We start from the raw sequence: 19,479 nt of genomic DNA, 5'->3' as shown, positions 1-19,479 counted from the left end.
CGTTGGGGCCATATGACCCCACAGACGTTTCAGAATTAATTATTTTCTTATTATTTATTATTTCTTATTACTTTTTTGGTTAATTGACATTAGGAATAGGAGTGGAGATAGTGCTGGGATTAATGAATAACGCATATGTATGATTTGACTGTTTTGTATTGAAAAAATCGTACGAAAATATACAATTTACAATAGTATTTCTATATATTTAACAACAATTTTCAATCAGTTGTTACTACATGTGGATTACGGGACAATGAACGTTAGTGAAGTGGCTTGCGTCAGTACACGTTTGAAACGTAATCCTTTATCCTAATGTTGCTCGTACAACTCTCGAGCTCGGTCGAATGTTGCTCGTGCAACTGTCGAAATCTGACTGACACTTGTCCGTGCTTCCGTGAGCAAATTATATAATAACCCCAGCAATTATGGCAGTTTCTGCAGATACTACTACAGCCCAAGTTTAAAAGACGTAGGCAGTAGTTACTTTCTGTAGTAACCTGTTGAACCAGACAACTATAATTAGTATATAATTGTACAATATTTATGCAGTTATATTTAAGACAATTCGATCAAATTAAGCTTATATTACCTGACGTATGTTTATTGGAATATACATATAAATTATAATGATATAAAAGTTTGAAATACAATACGATGCGCTACGGTACAATACGTCTATTCGATTCACTTGCTCCCTTGCGACTACATCATGCTATCCGCGTTCGGCGCAGTGCGCTAATACGGATGCCAACGAAATATCACTGTAACACTTAAAAAAGTTTTACAGTTCCATTTATATCATTGTCCTGTGAAAATGTTTATACTTCCAGCAGCATTCATATTCCAATCAAATAATTTACAGAATAAGGAAAACGAATCTGAAGTGATTTCCGGTAGTCCCATACATCTTTATCTCGAATAATTTTCTAAAACGTTCAAAGTACTAGACATTTTTACACTTTGAATCTCATATTGATTTCTAAAATAATCCTAGTTCGATGTAATATAGAACGTGGTTTTATGAGATAGATTCGAAGTTCGCAGCCATTAGCTCGATATTGTCATCAGTTTACAGTACTTTACCGATGATAATACCGATTGCCCAGGCCTCACCACGAGGAGGTTGCTGCGAGTGGAGGCCCAAGGCAGGTAGATGGAATCACAAGTTCCACATCTACCCACCTTTCACAATAAACCTTATAAATAACTTAAATCTTAACTATGTAATACTACCGGTACTAAAATCCCTCGGCGGATGACTTCTTTCTTGAGCCTAAACCTATAAAAAACTAAGTTCCCTCGTCGGTTGTCTTCGTTCTTCAGCTTAGAACTAATATTATCTTAATATTCTAATTAATACGAATTAATGCTAGTAATACGAAATAACAAATTTAACGCAATGTAGTCGCTAATACTCAAACGAAAGAGATAGACGGAATGGAAAAAGTTCCATCGATCATTTCGTTTACGCACCTAATATTCCATATACCAAGCAGTTATTAAGTCTACGATGAACTACGCGTTAAACTACAGTATGAACAAGTATCGCGATGAAAGTGTTGTCGCCAGAACCTGGTTTAAGAAAATAGGAAAGACGGGCGACACCTCGCTAACCCGGATCCATCTTTTACTGTCATGGAGCTTTGGGCTGGTCACCTGCGTACCAGACCCGAACCAAAAGAGTACACAAGCATGGTAGTGCAAGCGAGATTCTCTGTTAAACAGAGTCCGTTTACGGAGCAGCCTCCCGACTACTCCGTACCCTGGCACGCACGAGTCTTTCTCCAAATCCTACTTACCAGGCAAAGACTAAACACGTCCGATATCTGGCTTCTCAATAGAAACCAGAGGGATCGGCAAACAGTCTTAGTGTACAGACCCACTGCCCGTACCATAGGTACAGACCCACTGCCCGTACCCCAAGTCTGTGTAGAGAATCAACGAGCAAAATGAATTAATAATAACTTGGTATGCACAATGGATGGTCACAATTTAAGTCTATTAATAGATAGACTAAAATTAATAATAAACGATGTGATGATGAATATGAATATAACAATGAATATCGAATTATGATTTAAGTTTAACTTACAGTAACTTAACGCAGTGGTAGACGCACGCTTTGAAGATGTAGACGTTGATCGATGTCTTCTTTCGATGGAATAACTGTTTGGAAAAATATTTTTCATTATACAATACACATAGAATACATAATATGCACAGTAAATAAATCACAGTAAATAAATCACAGTACATAAGAAGATAAATATCGAAGCCAATGGTTCTCGAACATCTGTAACATACAAGGGATTAGTAACAAGAGAGGGGACACAACAATATGCACAGTAAATAGATTAATAATATGCACAGTAAATAAATTGATGGTTGTCGAATGCCTGCAACAAACAATGGGTTAGTAACAAGAGAAAGGACGAGTATGAGACGCGCGACCACCCTCCGCGACGGTTCACGACAAAGTGAGGAAGCAAGCACAGACCTGCACGGGCTGGTACGACCTTGGTACACGGCGTACACGGCTAAGTCAATAAACTGGGTGACGCAACACACTAGCGCGTTGGATCGACGGAGAGCACCGATACTCGGCACGCTCTACCGTACTCTCTCGCTCGCACACCTCCCCCCATATACCCCTGAAATTCCACGGCGCGTCACACCGACAGAGAGAGACCGACAGACACCGATACCGCGGCTCGCTCTCTCCTGTTCGCCCGCTTCGACCATCATCGGCATCGTTCGGTACGCGTCGACACCGACGGGGAGCACCGATACCGCGGCTCGCTCTACCGCTCTCGCTCGAATTTTCGAGCGTGAGCACTCTCATTTCCTCTCTGCTTGGACACTTTAACCATTTTGACATTCAAGATTCAAGCGATTTAAGCAAATTCAAGTGGATTCGAGTTGACTGAAGGAGAGTCTACTTAAGCTCTAAGAGCGAGTTAAGATTGAGTAAGAAGAATCCAAGAATCTGAAGGGTGTTGCCTGTATGCCTATAAAGATCGAATACTTGAGAAGATGTTAGAGAAAACGTCGACTCCAGATAATAATCAATTATCAAAAGAGGATTATTTGATTATGCGGGCAAAAGATGCACTTCCTGTTGATATTTACGCTGCCAAATCCTGGTTAATTACCGCGAAATCCTTATTTCCCCATAGCGCAAAAGTCCAGGTTAGAAAGAAATTTATCTGTCACTTTAGTAAACATTATGCTACAATTGAGCGACAGTGTTAACTTATGTCTTAATTGTGTTCTCATCAGTTTGAAGCGTATCGGATCGAAAAGCTTTCGAAAAATGTAAAGGAGGCGGCGAAATGTTTCAGCGAAATGTAAGTGGTCAAGTTGATTGACAGTTCAGATAGTTAAGAAAACATCATTTAGCACGTTTGAGCAAACCTGTAAATGTGTGCACAGATTTCAGAATTTTCCAGATGACAGAGACATATGGAAGGAAATAGAAACAGTGACAGCATGCCTTCGTTTGGAGCAATGTGATACAGAAGCAGAATTTCTGTGTCAGATGTTCCAACATATACCTCAAGAACTACAGCATAGACTACTCATCATGACTGCAGACCACAGTGAAGATACAATGGAACATTGTAAATTGTTACTTCTACTATTGCGTAGATTTCCTCAAACTATAGCTACTCATGGAGTAAGTATTTTTGGTTTTGTACTTGAAGCATTTATATTAATTATTTTGTTTCTTAGTCTCTTGCATTTTCAGCCACGTTTGGTAGAAACTCTTCTCACTGCAGAAAAACACAGCCATCCAGGACGTGCAGTGAATGGATTCAGAAGACTATTAGCCTGTGATGCACTGCCACTTCTTGGCACTGCACCGGTGGAATTAAATCCAAGACTTAGTCTCAGATTGCTTTGCAAAGCAGTTGAATTTTATTTAGCATACATACAACAGCCACAAGATAATCAAATTCTAAATCCATGGGACAGGCTGTTTCAAGTTGTAGAGTTAATTGGGAAAAAGTTAGGGTGGGAATTGGGTAGTCTGTTCTCTATGTCCTGGAATAGGGATGCTTATTGTGAAAGATTACAGCAGTACGCAGTTGTGCATACTACAAATTTATGCGAGGAACTGATTGTTAGGCAATTATTAATGTGTACTGTTGTAGTATTATTGAGAATATTAAATGAACATAATGCACTTATTACCAATGATGAAACTATATACTGCTTGATCGAAGCATTTGGGGAATGCATTCATTCACCTGCAGGTGAAGTATTGTACTAACTATATTTATACATGGGACAAATTTTTCTGATGACGAATAATTGATTTGTTTTAATAATTAACAGAACCCAAATTGAAGAAACGTAAGAGGGAAGATAATGGTGGAATTGCAATAACCAGTGATGGTGAATATAGTGGTAATGGTTTGGCATTAGCGGTAAAGTTGTGGGACTTGTTACATAGTAGTGATTACTTGCAAAGAGAAGTGGGGAAATTAAATCAACAACTTCGATTAGATACTTGGCTAAATTCTTTTCTAACAGATTTAGCTATGTACAAAGGGTTACATCATGAAGTATTGGCAAGATTATCACAAGAAGCAGGTAGTTTATCTGCTCACCTTCGTTTAGCAAGTACATGTTTTTTCTTAAAAGATTATAAGGTATTAAGATATTCCTATACTATATCACATCAGTCATGTGATTATCTTTCAATATTCCTAAGTATGTAATATTTTTTTCAAGGGAATGTTAGAATATATAGTTTTAGTGGTTAGTGCATTACCTTCTGTGGCTGGCAAGGTATCACACAATTTAACAGTCTCCTGTGCAAGGCATTTACATTATTTAACAGTCGCGCGTTTTCCTGTCATCCAGTATTGTTGTAGGTTACTACTTTCAGCGATAAAGGTAATGAATACGTAGAAGAAATCAATTTTCTTTGATTATTTCTGTTGTATTTACCGTATTTATTCAAATAGGAAAACTTTTCTTTACCCGGAGGAGTCGGAGACTTGGCCATAGGACACGCGTTGGTGTTAATGCAAATTGATTGGCCACAGGAAGCTAGTACTTTAACCACAATTACAGAACGAATTGTCAACCGTGGATCTTTCACTTACCCCTTGTTTCAAGCTTACATTATTTGCGTGGATATTCTAGAGGAATTGACGTATTTATGGACCGAACACGGTGGAGGTGTATCATTGGATATTGCAACAGGATCTGGAGTAGTACAAAGTATATTTCGTAAGAGTTGTTCATCATCGCATCATACACTTATTCGTACTGAATTTTTTGTAAAAATATTACAGATCGACGCATTACTACTCGCGGAGCTGACAAAGGAGTGCGTGAAGAAGTGAAACAAGCGATGAGACGGCAAGCAGCCCGCGACGGGATTGATCCTTTAGATGAATTATTACAAAAGTTCATTCTTAACGAAAAAGCCGCCATTCTGCACAGTTTAATAATTCAGTGACTTTATCTTTATCTCCAATAACAGATCTAATATAAAATTTTAATAAAATTGTATACTTTTTTATTGAAAAATATACACATCATTTTTTTTAAAAGACAACTTTAATATTTTATATACACAATAGTTAAGAGAAAGAGTTTGGATAACAATCCATATGGGAACGTTTTAGATGCTCTCAACTCCAATACGGCATCCTACTTTTTACACGTTTCTTTAGATTTATAGGATTAATAATACGAGGTTATCGAACTTCGACAAGCCACGTTTGGATATAAAGTCTATTTTCGTTATGGTACAATTAAGCAACAATGTTCGTACTCAAACAGTTATGGCTATCCGTACTGCGGCGAACGTTATAGTAAGTTAGTGCAACATAAATATATCATTCAGTAAGAATTATAAAAATTTTAAATTATAAAAATCATTTAAAGTAATTGTTTTAAGTTCTCTATATTGCGTTCTATCTAATATAGACATTCAATTGGAGGGCACTTAGAAGTAGTACTTTAATACCGGGCATGAAGGAGGATATTTGACTGAAATCCGGACCTGAGACTAATTGCGTGTGCAGGTCTAAGCCTCCACTATAATTTCCATTTTGTATCATCTGTGATATCTGATGCAATCCTTGCAAAGTGTTTTGTGACAGCTGTAAAATACAAATATAAATGTATAAACATATCAGGATCAATATCTGTATATCCAGAAAAAAAAAGATACATACTTTATTTTCTCTAAGACAATCATATAAAACTTCTAGCTTCTTGGACACGTCCTCTATCTTCCTTTTGACTTGCTAAAAAAATTAGAAATTTATCAATTTATTCTTATTGTAACATATTGTAACATTCTGCACGTATACAAATTTTTATTCTACCGGATTTTTGGCGCTCTCGAAACATTGGTTTTTCAATTCATCATATACAGTTTTTAAATGTACGTGTTGTTCTGGTATTGGTGCTTTCGGTTTTTCGGGTTCTGGTGTTCTTGCAACTGCAGCAGGTTGCAAAGGTTCCACTGATTTAGCGAACTCTACTCTCATGTTTGAAACGTTCTGATTATATTGCTGTGGATTGTAAGGTGCTTGCACATCAGGATAAAACTTTTCTTGCGGTAAGACCTTAAGAAGAAAGCAAGAAATAGATATTGTTTAATATTCAGTATTATAATATTTATATAATATTACTTACATTTGGTTCAGGTTGCGGTAAAGCACCTCTTAGTGGATGCATAATGGGATTTTGTTGCTGGTACTCCGGTTTTGACTGAAAATAAGTTAACACTGTTATATCTGACACATGTCCTTATTAATTGCCTATAGCAACAACGTTAACGGTATTTATATATAGTAAATTGAAATATTTGCACAACAACAATTTTTTCTATGAAGCAATTAAAAACGTATTCGTGTGTTGCACAGTGTATACTACAGAGTATTAAATAGTTAATTCAGTATCACACGAAAATGAAACTGTTATTAGCGATTGAGTAAATGGATCTTTTTCAAATAGAGTAACATACAGGGAATAGATACATTATAGCTAAACAAAAATAAACAGCAATTACGAAACTGCGAAAACAGCACTCAATCTCAGACAGTTATCTACCTTCATATTCACATTCTTCGAATGTTTTGCTTTCCATTTTCTGGTACCAGCGTGTTCCGCAGACATTTCATTTTTGTGGTATAATGCCAGTACTGGCTACATTATTTGAATATATGACTTATTACTATTTTAATATGCAACCGCATGTATATTAATATTTGAAAGATACAAGATTATTTACCTGTACTCTACTTTTGGCAGCTGGTGGATCGTTCCATCCCGCAAGTTGCGGTGGTGCCTGATACACATTCTCGTTTCCATAAACTTGAGCCTGTGGCGCCGGTTGCGTTCTAATCGGATCGTACATTTGAGTCTGTGGCGAAGTTTGCATTTGCGTCATTGTGTTAGGTTGAACCGGTTTGAACGGTTCTGATTCTTTAAAACCAGCTGTAAAGCTCTGTCCAGGATATGTGTTTGTTGGCACAGAAACTTGCGGCTGATACATGTTTGGCGCGGAGTAGCCTGACAGTGAAGGAATTTGTTGATTATTGTATGGCGATGTCTGTTGAGGAAAACCAGCTTGACCATACGTTGCAGTAGATTTTACAGATGGGTCTATCAGATATTTTGATCTTGCTTGGGGCCCAACGCTGGGCGGTCGAGATCCAACGCCGCTTGATCCAGTTGTGGGAGGCGGGGGAGGAGGAGGTTGAGAAACTGGGGCAGAACTAAATGTATGATCGTGTTGTAAAGGAGGTTGAATGTGTGGTTGAAGGGGAGATAATCCGAAAGGTTGTTGGTGTTGGGTATTAAATTGGTTTGTAGGTGGTACAAATGGTTGTTTTACAAGTGGGGCATTTAAATCAACAAAGGGTCTTCCTTGTGTTCGTTGCATAAGCAAGGGATTTTGCATATGGCTTGTTTGTGAAGGCCTTCTTGTTTGATCGTAGTAATTTTGTATACGTGGTTCTTGTGGCATGCTCTTCGATTCCTGAATGTATCCTAAGGCTCTACAGAGCCGGTCCTTTAACATCACAATTCTTTCATCTTGACTATTTCCAAGATAATTTAGTGCAGCGTCAAGATCACCTTCTGCCGCTAACATTTCTGCGTACTGTGACAGGACATTGGCAATTCTTCCTTCTATCCGTATATCTCTGATACCTTGTATCTCCAAAGCTTTTTGCATTATCATTACTAATTCTACTATCTCTTGAATGTCGACGTTGGAGGACTCGATCATTCTATTCAGATTTCCAGAACAAATATAACAGATTTGTGATTCTTCTTTCAATGTCGGATTATCGGATGATGCTAAACGATCTCCCAGCATATCTGCAGTCATCCCAAAAAATTATTAATCATACGTTCGTACGGGAATCGTTGCAAGATAATAGTTTTATACACACCGCACAAAGTAGATCGCTCCTGTGGATTGGAATGGGTAAATATTGCAATTAGTACTTCTTTCCAGCAATTTATGTCAGTATTATTGACAATATCAGCCCAGTTTTCACTAACTAATGAATTAATTAAAGAATTGAGAGCACCAGTATGTTCTGAAAAGTATCTGTACTGGGTACGTGCTAGTAAGTCGGGTCCAGCAGCCATTGAAAGAATGACTGCATCTGCGTACCTTTTATGGGCAAAGCACAAAGACACCGCAGCTTCAATGTTTCCTAAGAGGATTGCCTGAGTAATAAGCCCATCCTCATCTAAAATACATTAAATTGAGGTCAGATTTGTTAACAACTCACAATAAAAGAATTCAAAGATAGTTCAGTCTTTAATAGATAATTACCATCAGACACATTTATTTTAAAATTATTATTTGTTGATGTAACCGTGGTTGCCTTTTTGGTTTGTTCTTGTGCAATAGCATCAAATGCTGCACTACCATCTATAACGTTTCCATTAAGTACCTAAAGAAATTACAATATATACTGTGCAAATATACTACGTAACTTATTCACAGTATTCTAACTGCTGTTTAAATAAAACTTACATTGTTTAGATTACCGACACCTTCTGTAATATCGTTGATATCTTCTTGAGGAACCAGTTGATTTAACTTGTTATTCATTGTTTCTATATTATATCCCAATAATTCCAATATTTCTTTTGTCACATTTTCACCAAAATATGCACCCACGCAGTTCCATATTTTTTTTCTATGTACATCAGTCAATTTTTCGGCCTTTTCTTTACAGTAATCACCATATTGTTCAGTTTTAAGTACCTCTTCCAATTCATTAGAACGTTGGATTAATTCTGGATGTGTGATTACTTGTGATATAATAACTTTTCTATTCGTGTTTGCAGGCATATTGGGATCTACAGGCGGATTCTCGAATATTGTTAATGTACCACCAAACTAAAAAATTTTTACCGTTTTTATACAAAATGTAATCAATTTGGTACTATCATGTAATATAGTATGTAACGTATTTGCTATTTTGTATATCAAAAAGAAGTACCTACACCAAAGGAAACTCCAAATGGTCTCTTCAACCATTTTGGAGCTTTTGTCAAGACAACTGCTGGTTCTGACTGCATTGTAGGAGGAGGTTGAGCAAACGGATCCATTCCAGGAAAGGAATCCACAATTTTGTTAGATGTCTCAGTAGGCATCTGTTGTTGTCCACCCAATAAGGAATAAATGGCTGCATGCCCATCAAAACTAGTACCCACAACTAATCCTGGATGTCTTGGGCACCATGAAACATCGAAATTCCATTGATTTGTTTGTGCTAGTTCACAAATCACTTCACCATTCTGCATGGAAATGAAAGAAACAAATTGAATTCATTCATTTGCATATTAAAAATGCGCATATTGTTATAAAACTCACTGATGCATCCGAGTTAGGGTTCCAACACAATATTCTATTATCTTTGGCACAACTTAACAGCAGATCTGAATCATGTGGATTCCATGCAATTGATAAAACTCCGCGTTGATGATTTTGCAACATTTTTAATGGTGATGTTGCAAACCTCAATATTTACAACATTGTAAATATAAGAATAGAAATATTTTAAAATAGTGAACATGCTAAAACATGTATGCAGAAAATTACTTTTGAATTTGCATCTGTTAGCTTGATTATGGGCTCATTCTTTCTTAAATCCCATATGACACAGCGCTGTGAAAATGTAGATGCAAGAATGTGTTGCACTTGCTTATTCCATGCAATGTGTTGTACATCTTCTAATGGCTGACTTCTAGATCCAGGAGTCATTGGAGTAGTTGTATTAACAATGTCCCATATATAAATTTCACTTTCAGTTGCTCCAGTTGCTAATAAATTTGCTTGGAATGGATTAAAATCTAAAGCTCTAACCGGTCCTGTGTGTCTGTCTGGACTGCTTATTAAACAATTATTATCATTAGTCAACATTTTGGCTGCCGAATATATCTTTATCATTCCATAATCACAGCCTCCAACAATTATGCCAGCTGGATTGTTGCCATAAGAACCCCATATTATCTTATGGAATCTAAAAAATACATACTCATGAAAATTATAGCAATATTTCAGTACCATTTATGTATTCATAAAGAAAATCATTTTTCCACCTATGGTCACTTGCAATACTGGCTTTCAATTCTAAATCATATCCAGGTTGTTGCAAGTTCAATGAATATAGATCCAAGCTGGCAGATGTATTAAAACTTGCATCGAGTTGTTGAGCTGCTGTTCCAGCAGCTAATAATATGGGATGTTGAGATGGTGGAGACCATGCTACATTGACAGTCTTAAGCAACTCCTTTACTTTCATCCTTGTGGTACTGTGACACAATTCAGTTTCATTCATTATAAAGGAATGTATATCATAGTTTCTTTAAAGATTAGTTAAACAGCAGTACTGTAATTTGTTATTGATTCATGCCTACTAGAATGTTGTGATGCATTTCTAAATATAATGCAATGATCTGTAAACAATAGTGTGTTCAGACAAGCATGCATCATGATATGAACTTTGAGTTTATAGTTACGGTACAATAAAAATTACATAAATGTGAATGATAATATTACAAATGTGTTACACTCGATTTGAAGGTTCACCGACCTAGTACCATCAAATCGTATCACGTGTAAGATGTGTGTACTGCACTATTTATCGTACATAAAACAGAGAACGCACAATTCATTTACATAACGTTTCCTCACCTTAATGTATTCAAGTAACAGTAAGTGAACAAAATGTACTGCAATGAATCTCTAATGTCAAACAAGCAGCAGCCACCCGTCAACTTCTTCCAACGTGGCGAACCGTACGTTCGAAGTAGTGCTGACCTCTTTGGTATTCGTGGTGGTCCATTAATACAATCTGCTCAATCGAACGATTCTTCTTCAAATCTATTTTAATCTAAGACAGAGAAGAAAAAGCATATATTTATGTGAAATTATATGATTATTGATTGATTTCAAACTTTGTTGCAGAAATATATCGAACAAGTAATTATCCTGTAACAGTATTCACCTAAAGTAGAACATCTCTTTTGAGTTGACTATATCATGATATTTTCCTGAACGTAGGAGTCTATCAACGATCTGACAGCGTTAACTAACCCTTGTAAAAACTACGTATCACCATGTGTGGTAGTACGTTAATTACTTTTGTGTAGAAAGTCAAGTCATGCAATCATTACTTTGATTTTTACATTGATACTTGACTCATTGATACTCAATACAAAAGTTACAGAATGTACTGGTCATGTTTATGCACTTGCATTTAGACTCTAAATTTTAGACGATAGAGTTTTTAAATTTATGTTTATTTCACCACCCACGCAAGAAAGTAAAATATATAAGACGCATTAACCGTTCATCCCCGTACAAATGTCTTCTTTCATGAGAGTAGTTGAGGTTATCGGTACTCTTGGAAATATGTACAAAAGTTGGGCTCCAAAATAGTACGTGTTCCTCATCATTCAGAGAAAATCGCTTTATAATGTTTATGCAAAATAAAATATTGGAAAAAGATAGATTATTTAAAGTGATTTATCTTGTTATTTGATAAAAAGAGTAGGGTTACGGGTCATCTTGCTACAGCACTGTCTTATTCTCGGCGTCCTAATAATTCCTGGAAGCTCATTCCAGTTGAATCGGTGCAGGTACAAGGACGGTGTTCTTGCCGACTATTCTTACTCCGTTAATGTATTAATAATTATGTAAAATTACTGAAATAATATTTTTCGATGAAAAAATTGTGTTCACCATGTGAAAATAATGAAAGAAATCGTTTGATTGTTGTTTCATATTTGTTCGAAGAAGGAACCTGGAACTATTTGGAGTGCTGGGGCCGATACGATTCTCGAAGCAAATTTTAATGGAATTAAATGTAAGTCATACAAGTTGATTACATACCTTTTGTTTCAAGAATAAAATGCTTCCCGATAATTAAGGATTGTTCAATTGGTAATGTTATGAACACGCGACAATGAAGTTACGAAATATAATCGCCGCTACTGAAACTTCTTTCAGTTCAAGGTAGACGCCAAGACTTTTTCCTTTCCCACGATGACCCGTTGTGAGAAGCCCGTGATAACGGAAGTCCGGCTTTGACGATAACAACTAATTATCCCGCAATGAGATAAACGAGCTTATTCCTAAATAGTAGTTAAAGCCGGAGATCGTTTTCGTCCGACGAGATTCACGATGTGGCCAAGATTAAGAAAACCATTTCGCACATGGCCGATCGTTCTTCTGATCGTCCTATTGACAGGAATATTTTTCATTTGGCTGAAAAATGGTCAGGAACGTGAGAATCATAGTGATTACGCTTCATTGCGGTAAGCAATCTATAAATAGAAAATAAGATTCCCATACTTTAAAAATCTCCATGAAAATTTTCTTGCATGCGTGTTTGTTTTCGTCGTCGAAGAACTAATTTGAGTATTATCACCTGTTGCTCCATCGGTGTAGAACAGAGGTTCTCAACTCAATTATCGCTTAAAAATTTTGTAACATGTACATCCTAAATCACTATTTAATTACATCTACAAGTATGTAAAACATCGAAATGGTGAAAATGTTTAATTTTAAGGGCGTATAATATAATAGAAATAGTCGTTAGCGGATAGGTTGTAAAATTCTGTTGCGGACAGTCCTTATGTTTATCTGGATCTATATTCATTTCTTTTGATTTTAGACTTTTGGACAATCAAAAGGATTATATAGATCGTAGGGGAATACACGTGGTTGTGGGCCATTACATTGGGGATTCCGTGGATCCCCTGAAAACACCGAACATTACGAAAAGTATGTATACATATACTTACGAAGTAGTAGGTACTTCTTATGCACTCATAATTCTTTAAACTTCTAGATCTTATCAACAAGAATATGTTCGATCCACGGCCTTTTGAGGGGAAAAATGGTAGTCCAGTTCTAGTGCCAGCGAAAGATTTTTATAAAATGCAACAGCTTTATCAAATCAATCGGTTTAATTTAATGGCCAGCGATCGAATACCGTTAAATCGGTCCCTACCGGATGTTAGGAGAAAGGGGTAACTACGCTTTCGTTTCCTGTTTTACAATGTCGGTAATATTACAGCAGTCGGTAATTAAACGATTGTAGGTGCATCTCACGGTATGCTACTTTGGGTAATTTACCAAGAACGTCGATAATTATCGTTTTTCATAACGAAGCTTGGAGCACACTGCTGCGGACGGTATACAGCGTGATCGATAGATCACCAAGATATTTATTAGAGGAAATCATTCTTGTCGATGACAACAGCGACAGAGGTAAAATTACATCGAAATCGTTTCAGTTTCCATTTGTTTAGTTGAATGTTTATTAAATTTTTGTTTTTTTTTTTCACTTTTCTCCCTTAGATTTTTTGCAAGATCCTCTAGACGAACATGTAAAAGGTTTACAAGTGCCTATTAATGTTCTTCGTTCTAGGGAACGCATTGGTTTAGTGAATGCTAGACTTATGGGCGCTAACAAAGCTAAAGGTGAAGTTCTCACATTCCTCGACGCCCATTGCGAATGCACGGTTGGTAGGTGAGCTCTTTTCCTTACCTGCACTAAGATATGCATCATTAAGTATAGAAAAATGAACTTAAAAAGTTACAGCCCTTATTTTCATGTATCTTAGGATGGCTAGAACCATTACTTGAAGCTATTTCTAAAAATAGAACGAGGGTTGTGTCTCCAGTTATTGACATAATAAATGACGATACTTTTAGCTACACACGGTAAGATTTAAGTTAAAATTTATAAGTAAAGTTATTCAAAGAATTATGCACCATTTCAGATCTTTCGAACTGCATTGGGGAGCATTCAATTGGGACTTACATTTTCGTTGGTTAACATTGAATGGCAGACTACTGAAAGAAAGACGCGAGAACATTGTCGAACCATTTCGAACTCCTGCTATGGCTGGAGGATTGTTTTCCATGAGAAGGGACTATTTTTTCGAACTAGGCAGCTATGATGAACAAATGAGAATTTGGGGTGGTGAAAATTTAGAATTGTCATTTAGGGTATGGCAGTGTGGCGGCAGCGTTGAAATTGCTCCTTGCTCTCATGTGGGACACCTGTTTCGGAAATCATCACCATACACTTTCCCGGGAGGAGTCGGAGAAATTTTATATGGGAACCTAGCTCGAGTGGCTTTAGTCTGGATGGACGATTGGGCGGAATTTTATTTTAAGTTTAATACCGGTAACTGGATTGTAATTAAAGAGTTGATCGACTTTACAATTCAAGTAAATGGACGTGTTCCCTCACAGAGGCAGCCAGATTAAGAGACAAGCAGCCAGTTCGATCCAGGCTGGCTTTACGTAATAGATTACAATGCAAGAGTTTTGAGTGGTACCTGGATAATGTATGGCCGGAACACTTCTTTCCAAAAGACGATCGATTCTTTGGACGGGTACGCCTAATATCAATCGACTCGTGCATGAAATTACCCTGATATATGAGTTTACGTTGTTTATAGATCGTACACATCCCAACGAGAAAATGTATAATGCGACCGACTGCGAAAGGCACTTACTCACAGCCTTCTGGGTACGCAGTCTTAGAGGCTTGCGTTCCGCGGCCAATACTTAGTCAAATGTTCGTGATGACGAAAAGTGGAGTTGTGATGACCGACGAAAGTATCTGTTTGGATGCTCCAGAGCACGACACACAGCACAAGACACCAAAGGTTAAAATAATGGCATGCAGCGGCTATAAAAGGCAGAAATGGCAATACGACGAGCAAGTTAGTTTTCAAGAATATAAAAGTGTATTTATGCAAATGAAGAATATATATTATGAATCAATGTTTTTTTTTAGACAAAAACATTTTTGCACGTTTCATCAGACATGTGTTTACAAGCGAGCGATGGAGAAGGACCTGTGATAGCTGACTGCACAAGAAACACTGAACAGCAATGGCTGCTGGAACCTGTTCCATGGAAGTGATACCAGTATTTTTTTTTTTGTATTTAATACTTCTGAAGATCGCGAGCACGTTATCAAAATAAAACGTGAATACAGTGTATTTTTGAGATACTTTCAGATGAATGTACTACTTTTTACTTTTATACACTTGGATATTGAACCCATTGTAAATAAATACTCTGAGACTTACTAGGCAGTATAAATTAATCCCAAGGAATTGCTTTAATATTCTTAATGTTGCGGTTCGTTTAAAGCTCGATTACATTTATATTTTTAGAAGAAAGCAATTATTACATGTCGAGATCGCGTTCGTATCGTTGTATAATACACAAGATTAACGATCAGATTAAACATGTTCTATCGACCGATTTGGAAATACCTCAAACAAACGCACGTGCTTCGCTTACATCGCGTCGTAGACTAATTTAGAAATTCCTTAAACGGGTAATTTGACGTTGTCGATTCCGCAGAAGATGATGCTCATGGCAGTGATTCACCGAGCTAAGGCTATACGTGACGAATCATCTTTATTGTCATCGTCATCAAGGTTGTGTTTCCATCGAGATTACGCGTATGAAAGATGACCGAACTGTATATTAATATTTAAAGTCGTGAGCGCATATTTCGAACGGCGAGACGAAACAAGAAGTTACGTTTCAACGAAATCCTCCACGATACATACAATCGATTAGAGCAAATAGAAAATATAACATTTTTCAATGGCACATACGTCAGCTTGATACGAAAAAAAAACGCGAATTCTGATCTGTCGGACTGTCTGTCGTAGTTTTTTTTTACCGATATCTGGGTCAAAGTCACGTCCTCGACGAGGCCAAGAAGCCACTTAGCTCGAAGCGGCCTAGTCTCCCTGTTCGTACGGTGTATACGATCACCTCCAGGCCAAGTTTGGCTGAGATGAGCGAGCCTTTATTTATGGATCGGTATCGTTCCCTGAACAGAGAAACCGCATCCAAGACGCGGTCTGATCCTTCGGGCCCCCTTTCGTCCGCGCAAGGTGGACAGGTGAATCGTTCGATCGTCTTGCGGATCAAAGTTACGCTCCGACAAGACATGGAGGAAAAGAGAAGGAAAAGGATGACTTGGGAATTCTAATTTTCCGAATTGAAATTATAATGTGCAGGGGTGCGTCAAAGATCACCGCGCAAAAAATCGCGTCAATATGCTGACGCGTCCGAACATCGGAAGCGTTTTATAGTTTCCATGAATATTCTCGAAGAGAGAGAGAGAGAGAGAGAGAGAGAGAGAGAGGGGGAGGAGAGAAAGAGAAAAAACAGAAGATTGTAAAAGCGATGGAAAACAAGCGCGATTCCGTTGTATATTGGTAAAGGACATCGTACGGACGATCGATCAATGGGAGGACACGGATGTGGATCAAGAACGGGCAAAACAGTATCTCTTCCGCCGAAGAGTTACGATTCAACGATAACACGAGGAAGAAAAACAGGTGTTATTGTAACGAGGAGGCGTGGAGCACGATTTAATCGAGATCATCGGGCATCACTCGGTGGTATGTCGTCCCGGTCAATTTGTCCTCGCGGTCACGTCCCCGTCTCGTCTGTAGCTTGTGTTCCGGTTCTCACACAACCGATGACCCTCGGAGGACAACCTAGCGTTTCTCGTGTTAATTACGCGTTCATTTTCTAGAAGAGGGGGCCGACGGGTACACGTTGATTTTCTGGAAACGGGGCTTACCCGTCCACGGAAACCAGATCCGTGGAGTTCCGCGAAACTCTCGGATTTATAGAACGACAGAACGAATATATATAAATATATATAAATATATGTATACAAACAGGATATTCCGGTGCCACGTAGAGAAAGAGGCTCCAACTTGAAACGTCTTTGAGGAATCCATTTTTCTATGCTAAATTCATGGAAATGTTTGGTACACCGCATTAGAATTTCATGTTCGTCGGTTTGTAGACGATTTTACAATGGGTAGATACCACATGTAGATGCACAGTCTCACCGGAAATGTGTCTACCGTGCACCAGAGAGACAGACAGAAATTAATCGTCAACAAGTTTTGTTCTACCGACCATGACACATGCCTCGATCGAATAGGTCTGTACGAAAAGTCTTCGAGTTCAAAGGATCCCGAGAATTCTGAAATGGGCCAGACAAAGAAATGGGGGAGTTTAATGAAAGGCTCGGGCAAGGTACGTGGAATGATCGTGAAACGGGGGGTGGGGGCCGAGAAAGTAAACGCAAGCACGAGATGAAAGTATATCTTTTAAATGTATATATATATATATATATTTTTTTTAAATCGAATATTACATATGAACATATATACAGTCACCACTATGCTACGGGACGCGCGACTACAGGGCTAAAAAAAAGGAGTCTGTTCTGTTACGTGGTATAAAAAGTAGGATCTACGAACACGGTCGATCGTTCGGTAATTACGTGCCCTCCCGGCGGACGTTACTTGTCCTCGCGACCATTTTTACGCTTGTCACGCGCGTCTTTCGCACGCGTTAATTTCAACGCGCGTGGGGGCGTTCGGAAAGTATAAAAGAACAAAAAAGAGATAAGGAAAGAAGAAACGTAGCGAGCGACGATGATCTCGAGGCGACGTGGACGATCCGCCTTTCGTTTCGTTCCACAAGACGCACGTGCAAACCCTCCGAATACTTTGACTAACGCGCGCAAAGAACCTAAATGAGCTGAGCTTGGACCATCTGCGTGTCGTATATATACATATCTATATGTATATACAGCATATGATCTAGCGGTTCTAAAAGGTAACGATCGCTTGTACAGCGTTGTCGGCCCACGGCGGCGCGTTCGTGGCTAAACAGTAAATACGTATAAACTCGGTAACCTCGGTCAAATCACAATCGTGGTACAATTTACAATACTCGTATTATGTATATATATTATTATCTATATATAAATTCATTTGCGTGTGTGTGTGTGTATATATAGTATACTGTAATATCAAAATTAAATGTACTCGTAATTCGTATCGGTACACCTCGCGCGCGGTTGACTATTAATTTATAGAGGATGAAACGTTTACCCTATAGTATACCTGTCTCTGATTTTAGGGGGACGGCTCTGCAAGGCATATTTGTTTCTTTTTTGTTCAGTAAAATTGCACGATGCGCTCGCAGGATCAGCTGCCTTTCGTACAGCGCGACCACGAGTTCTACGCGTTGTATTGAATTTTCACGTTCCACCGATACTTCCTTTTGGCAAACTGACAAGTATACTACATATCGAGGTATACTATACCCAAGTATACACTGGAACTTTCGATGGAAATCCTCGGGAACTCGTCGACGCGTCTGGGACTAACATCTTCGCGATGATTTCGACTAACTAGAGATTGAGCCTCGATTCGAATTCTAGCAGCTATGGGTATAATACGCGTGGTACGGCTACACAGATTAAAATCTAATATTACACTCTGGGTTCGTTGTTGTTAAACCGTGTGTATGTGTATGTGTGTGTACTTAACTGGTGCGCATGGAATGTGTCGGTGAAAACATTATTTCCGTGAAACGGTGTTTTCCTACGCGACGATTGTTTCACCGTGCACCGATATATGACACAACGATCCTCACGATTGAAAACCGGAGGGTGGAACGAAGGGGGCGGGGGTGAACGATCTAATCGCTATTCGGTAGACGAAAGGTAATGCAAGAACAGCGGGGGTCTAAGGAAACCACGCAGAGCACACGACCATCGGAACAGAGTTTCCGGCGTTCGGTAGTCGACACGGAGGCATATTCTCTCCTCTTCTGAATCCCCCCCCCCTCCCCTGTTGCCTCTTCTCCTTTCTTTTCTTTTTTTATCTTACAGTGGGGCTGTGTCGCAATACGGAATCGGCCCCAACGACGACGTTGTCCGCGGTGTCGGCGACCAGTGAAATCACGCGTGTAAACTGGAACGAGATGAGATCGAAAAACGCGGGCTCGCGGACGTGAGAACGTGCCGCGCGCGATTTCACGGGATAGAGTGAGAGAGAGCGAGAAATTTCGCGGCTTCGTTCTTTTCTTTTTTTTTTTTTTTTTTTTTT

The 19,479-nt window shown here is 38.4% G+C and overlaps 3 protein-coding genes across 3 annotated transcripts; 2 read left to right on the top strand and 1 right to left on the bottom strand.

Moving 5' to 3' along the window:
• Positions 1–2,897: 2,897 nt before the first annotated feature.
• On the top strand, positions 2,898–5,556 carry LOC107186073 (integrator complex subunit 10). Its single transcript, XM_015573874.1, has 8 exons — positions 2,898–3,192; positions 3,283–3,350; positions 3,436–3,679; positions 3,752–4,259; positions 4,342–4,658; positions 4,741–4,905; positions 4,977–5,235; positions 5,310–5,556. Exons 1-8 carry the CDS (start codon positions 3,037–3,039, stop codon positions 5,474–5,476), a joined length of 1,884 nt encoding a protein of 627 aa, XP_015429360.1. The 5' UTR covers positions 2,898–3,036; the 3' UTR covers positions 5,477–5,556.
• A 51-nt stretch (positions 5,557–5,607) lies between these two features.
• LOC107186076 (protein transport protein Sec31A) lies at positions 5,608–11,278 on the bottom strand. Its single transcript, XM_015573876.1, is given in 12 exon segments — positions 5,608–6,125; positions 6,201–6,272; positions 6,354–6,596; positions 6,667–6,741; positions 7,265–8,358; positions 8,433–8,738; positions 8,825–8,945; positions 9,029–9,397; positions 9,505–9,798; positions 9,875–10,523; positions 10,603–10,815; positions 11,198–11,278. Coding segments are annotated over 11 exon segments (3,615 nt in total). The 5' UTR covers positions 10,806–10,815; positions 11,198–11,278; the 3' UTR covers positions 5,608–5,936.
• A 1,410-nt stretch (positions 11,279–12,688) lies between these two features.
• On the top strand, positions 12,689–15,492 carry LOC107186074 (polypeptide N-acetylgalactosaminyltransferase 1-like). The gene is made up of 10 exons (XM_015573875.1): positions 12,689–12,822; positions 13,182–13,291; positions 13,359–13,539; positions 13,611–13,780; positions 13,871–14,038; positions 14,137–14,236; positions 14,296–14,705; positions 14,774–14,916; positions 14,983–15,249; positions 15,324–15,492. The coding sequence occupies exons 1-10, from the start codon at positions 12,689–12,691 to the stop codon at positions 15,450–15,452; spliced, it is 1,812 nt and encodes a 603-aa protein (XP_015429361.1). The 3' UTR covers positions 15,453–15,492.
• Positions 15,493–19,479: the final 3,987 nt, after the last annotated feature.

Source organism: Dufourea novaeangliae, unplaced genomic scaffold (assembly GCF_001272555.1).
Source record: "Dufourea novaeangliae isolate 0120121106 unplaced genomic scaffold, ASM127255v1 scaffold75, whole genome shotgun sequence".
Lineage (NCBI taxonomy): Eukaryota > Metazoa > Arthropoda > Insecta > Hymenoptera > Halictidae > Dufourea > Dufourea novaeangliae.
Note: the sequence above shows the minus strand (reverse complement) of the source record. Positions and strands in the feature narration are given on the sequence as shown.

Excerpts from the sequence above, each read along its gene's own strand:
- LOC107186073 (XM_015573874.1), top strand. The coding sequence starts at position 3,037 with ATGTTAGAGAAAACGTCGACTCCAGATAATAATCAATTATCAAAAGAG. Across the intron at positions 3,193-3,282 it reads CCCATAGCGCAAAAGTCCAG|TTTGAAGCGTATCGGATCGA; the intron begins GTTAGAAAGAAA and ends TGTTCTCATCAG. Across the intron at positions 4,906-4,976 it reads TACTACTTTCAGCGATAAAG|GAAAACTTTTCTTTACCCGG; the intron begins GTAATGAATACG and ends TTATTCAAATAG.
- LOC107186074 (XM_015573875.1), top strand. The coding sequence starts at position 12,689 with ATGTGGCCAAGATTAAGAAAACCATTTCGCACATGGCCGATCGTTCTT. Across the intron at positions 13,292-13,358 it reads AACACCGAACATTACGAAAA|ATCTTATCAACAAGAATATG; the intron begins GTATGTATACAT and ends TTAAACTTCTAG. Across the intron at positions 14,706-14,773 it reads TTATTTTAAGTTTAATACCG|AGGCAGCCAGATTAAGAGAC; the intron begins GTAACTGGATTG and ends GTTCCCTCACAG.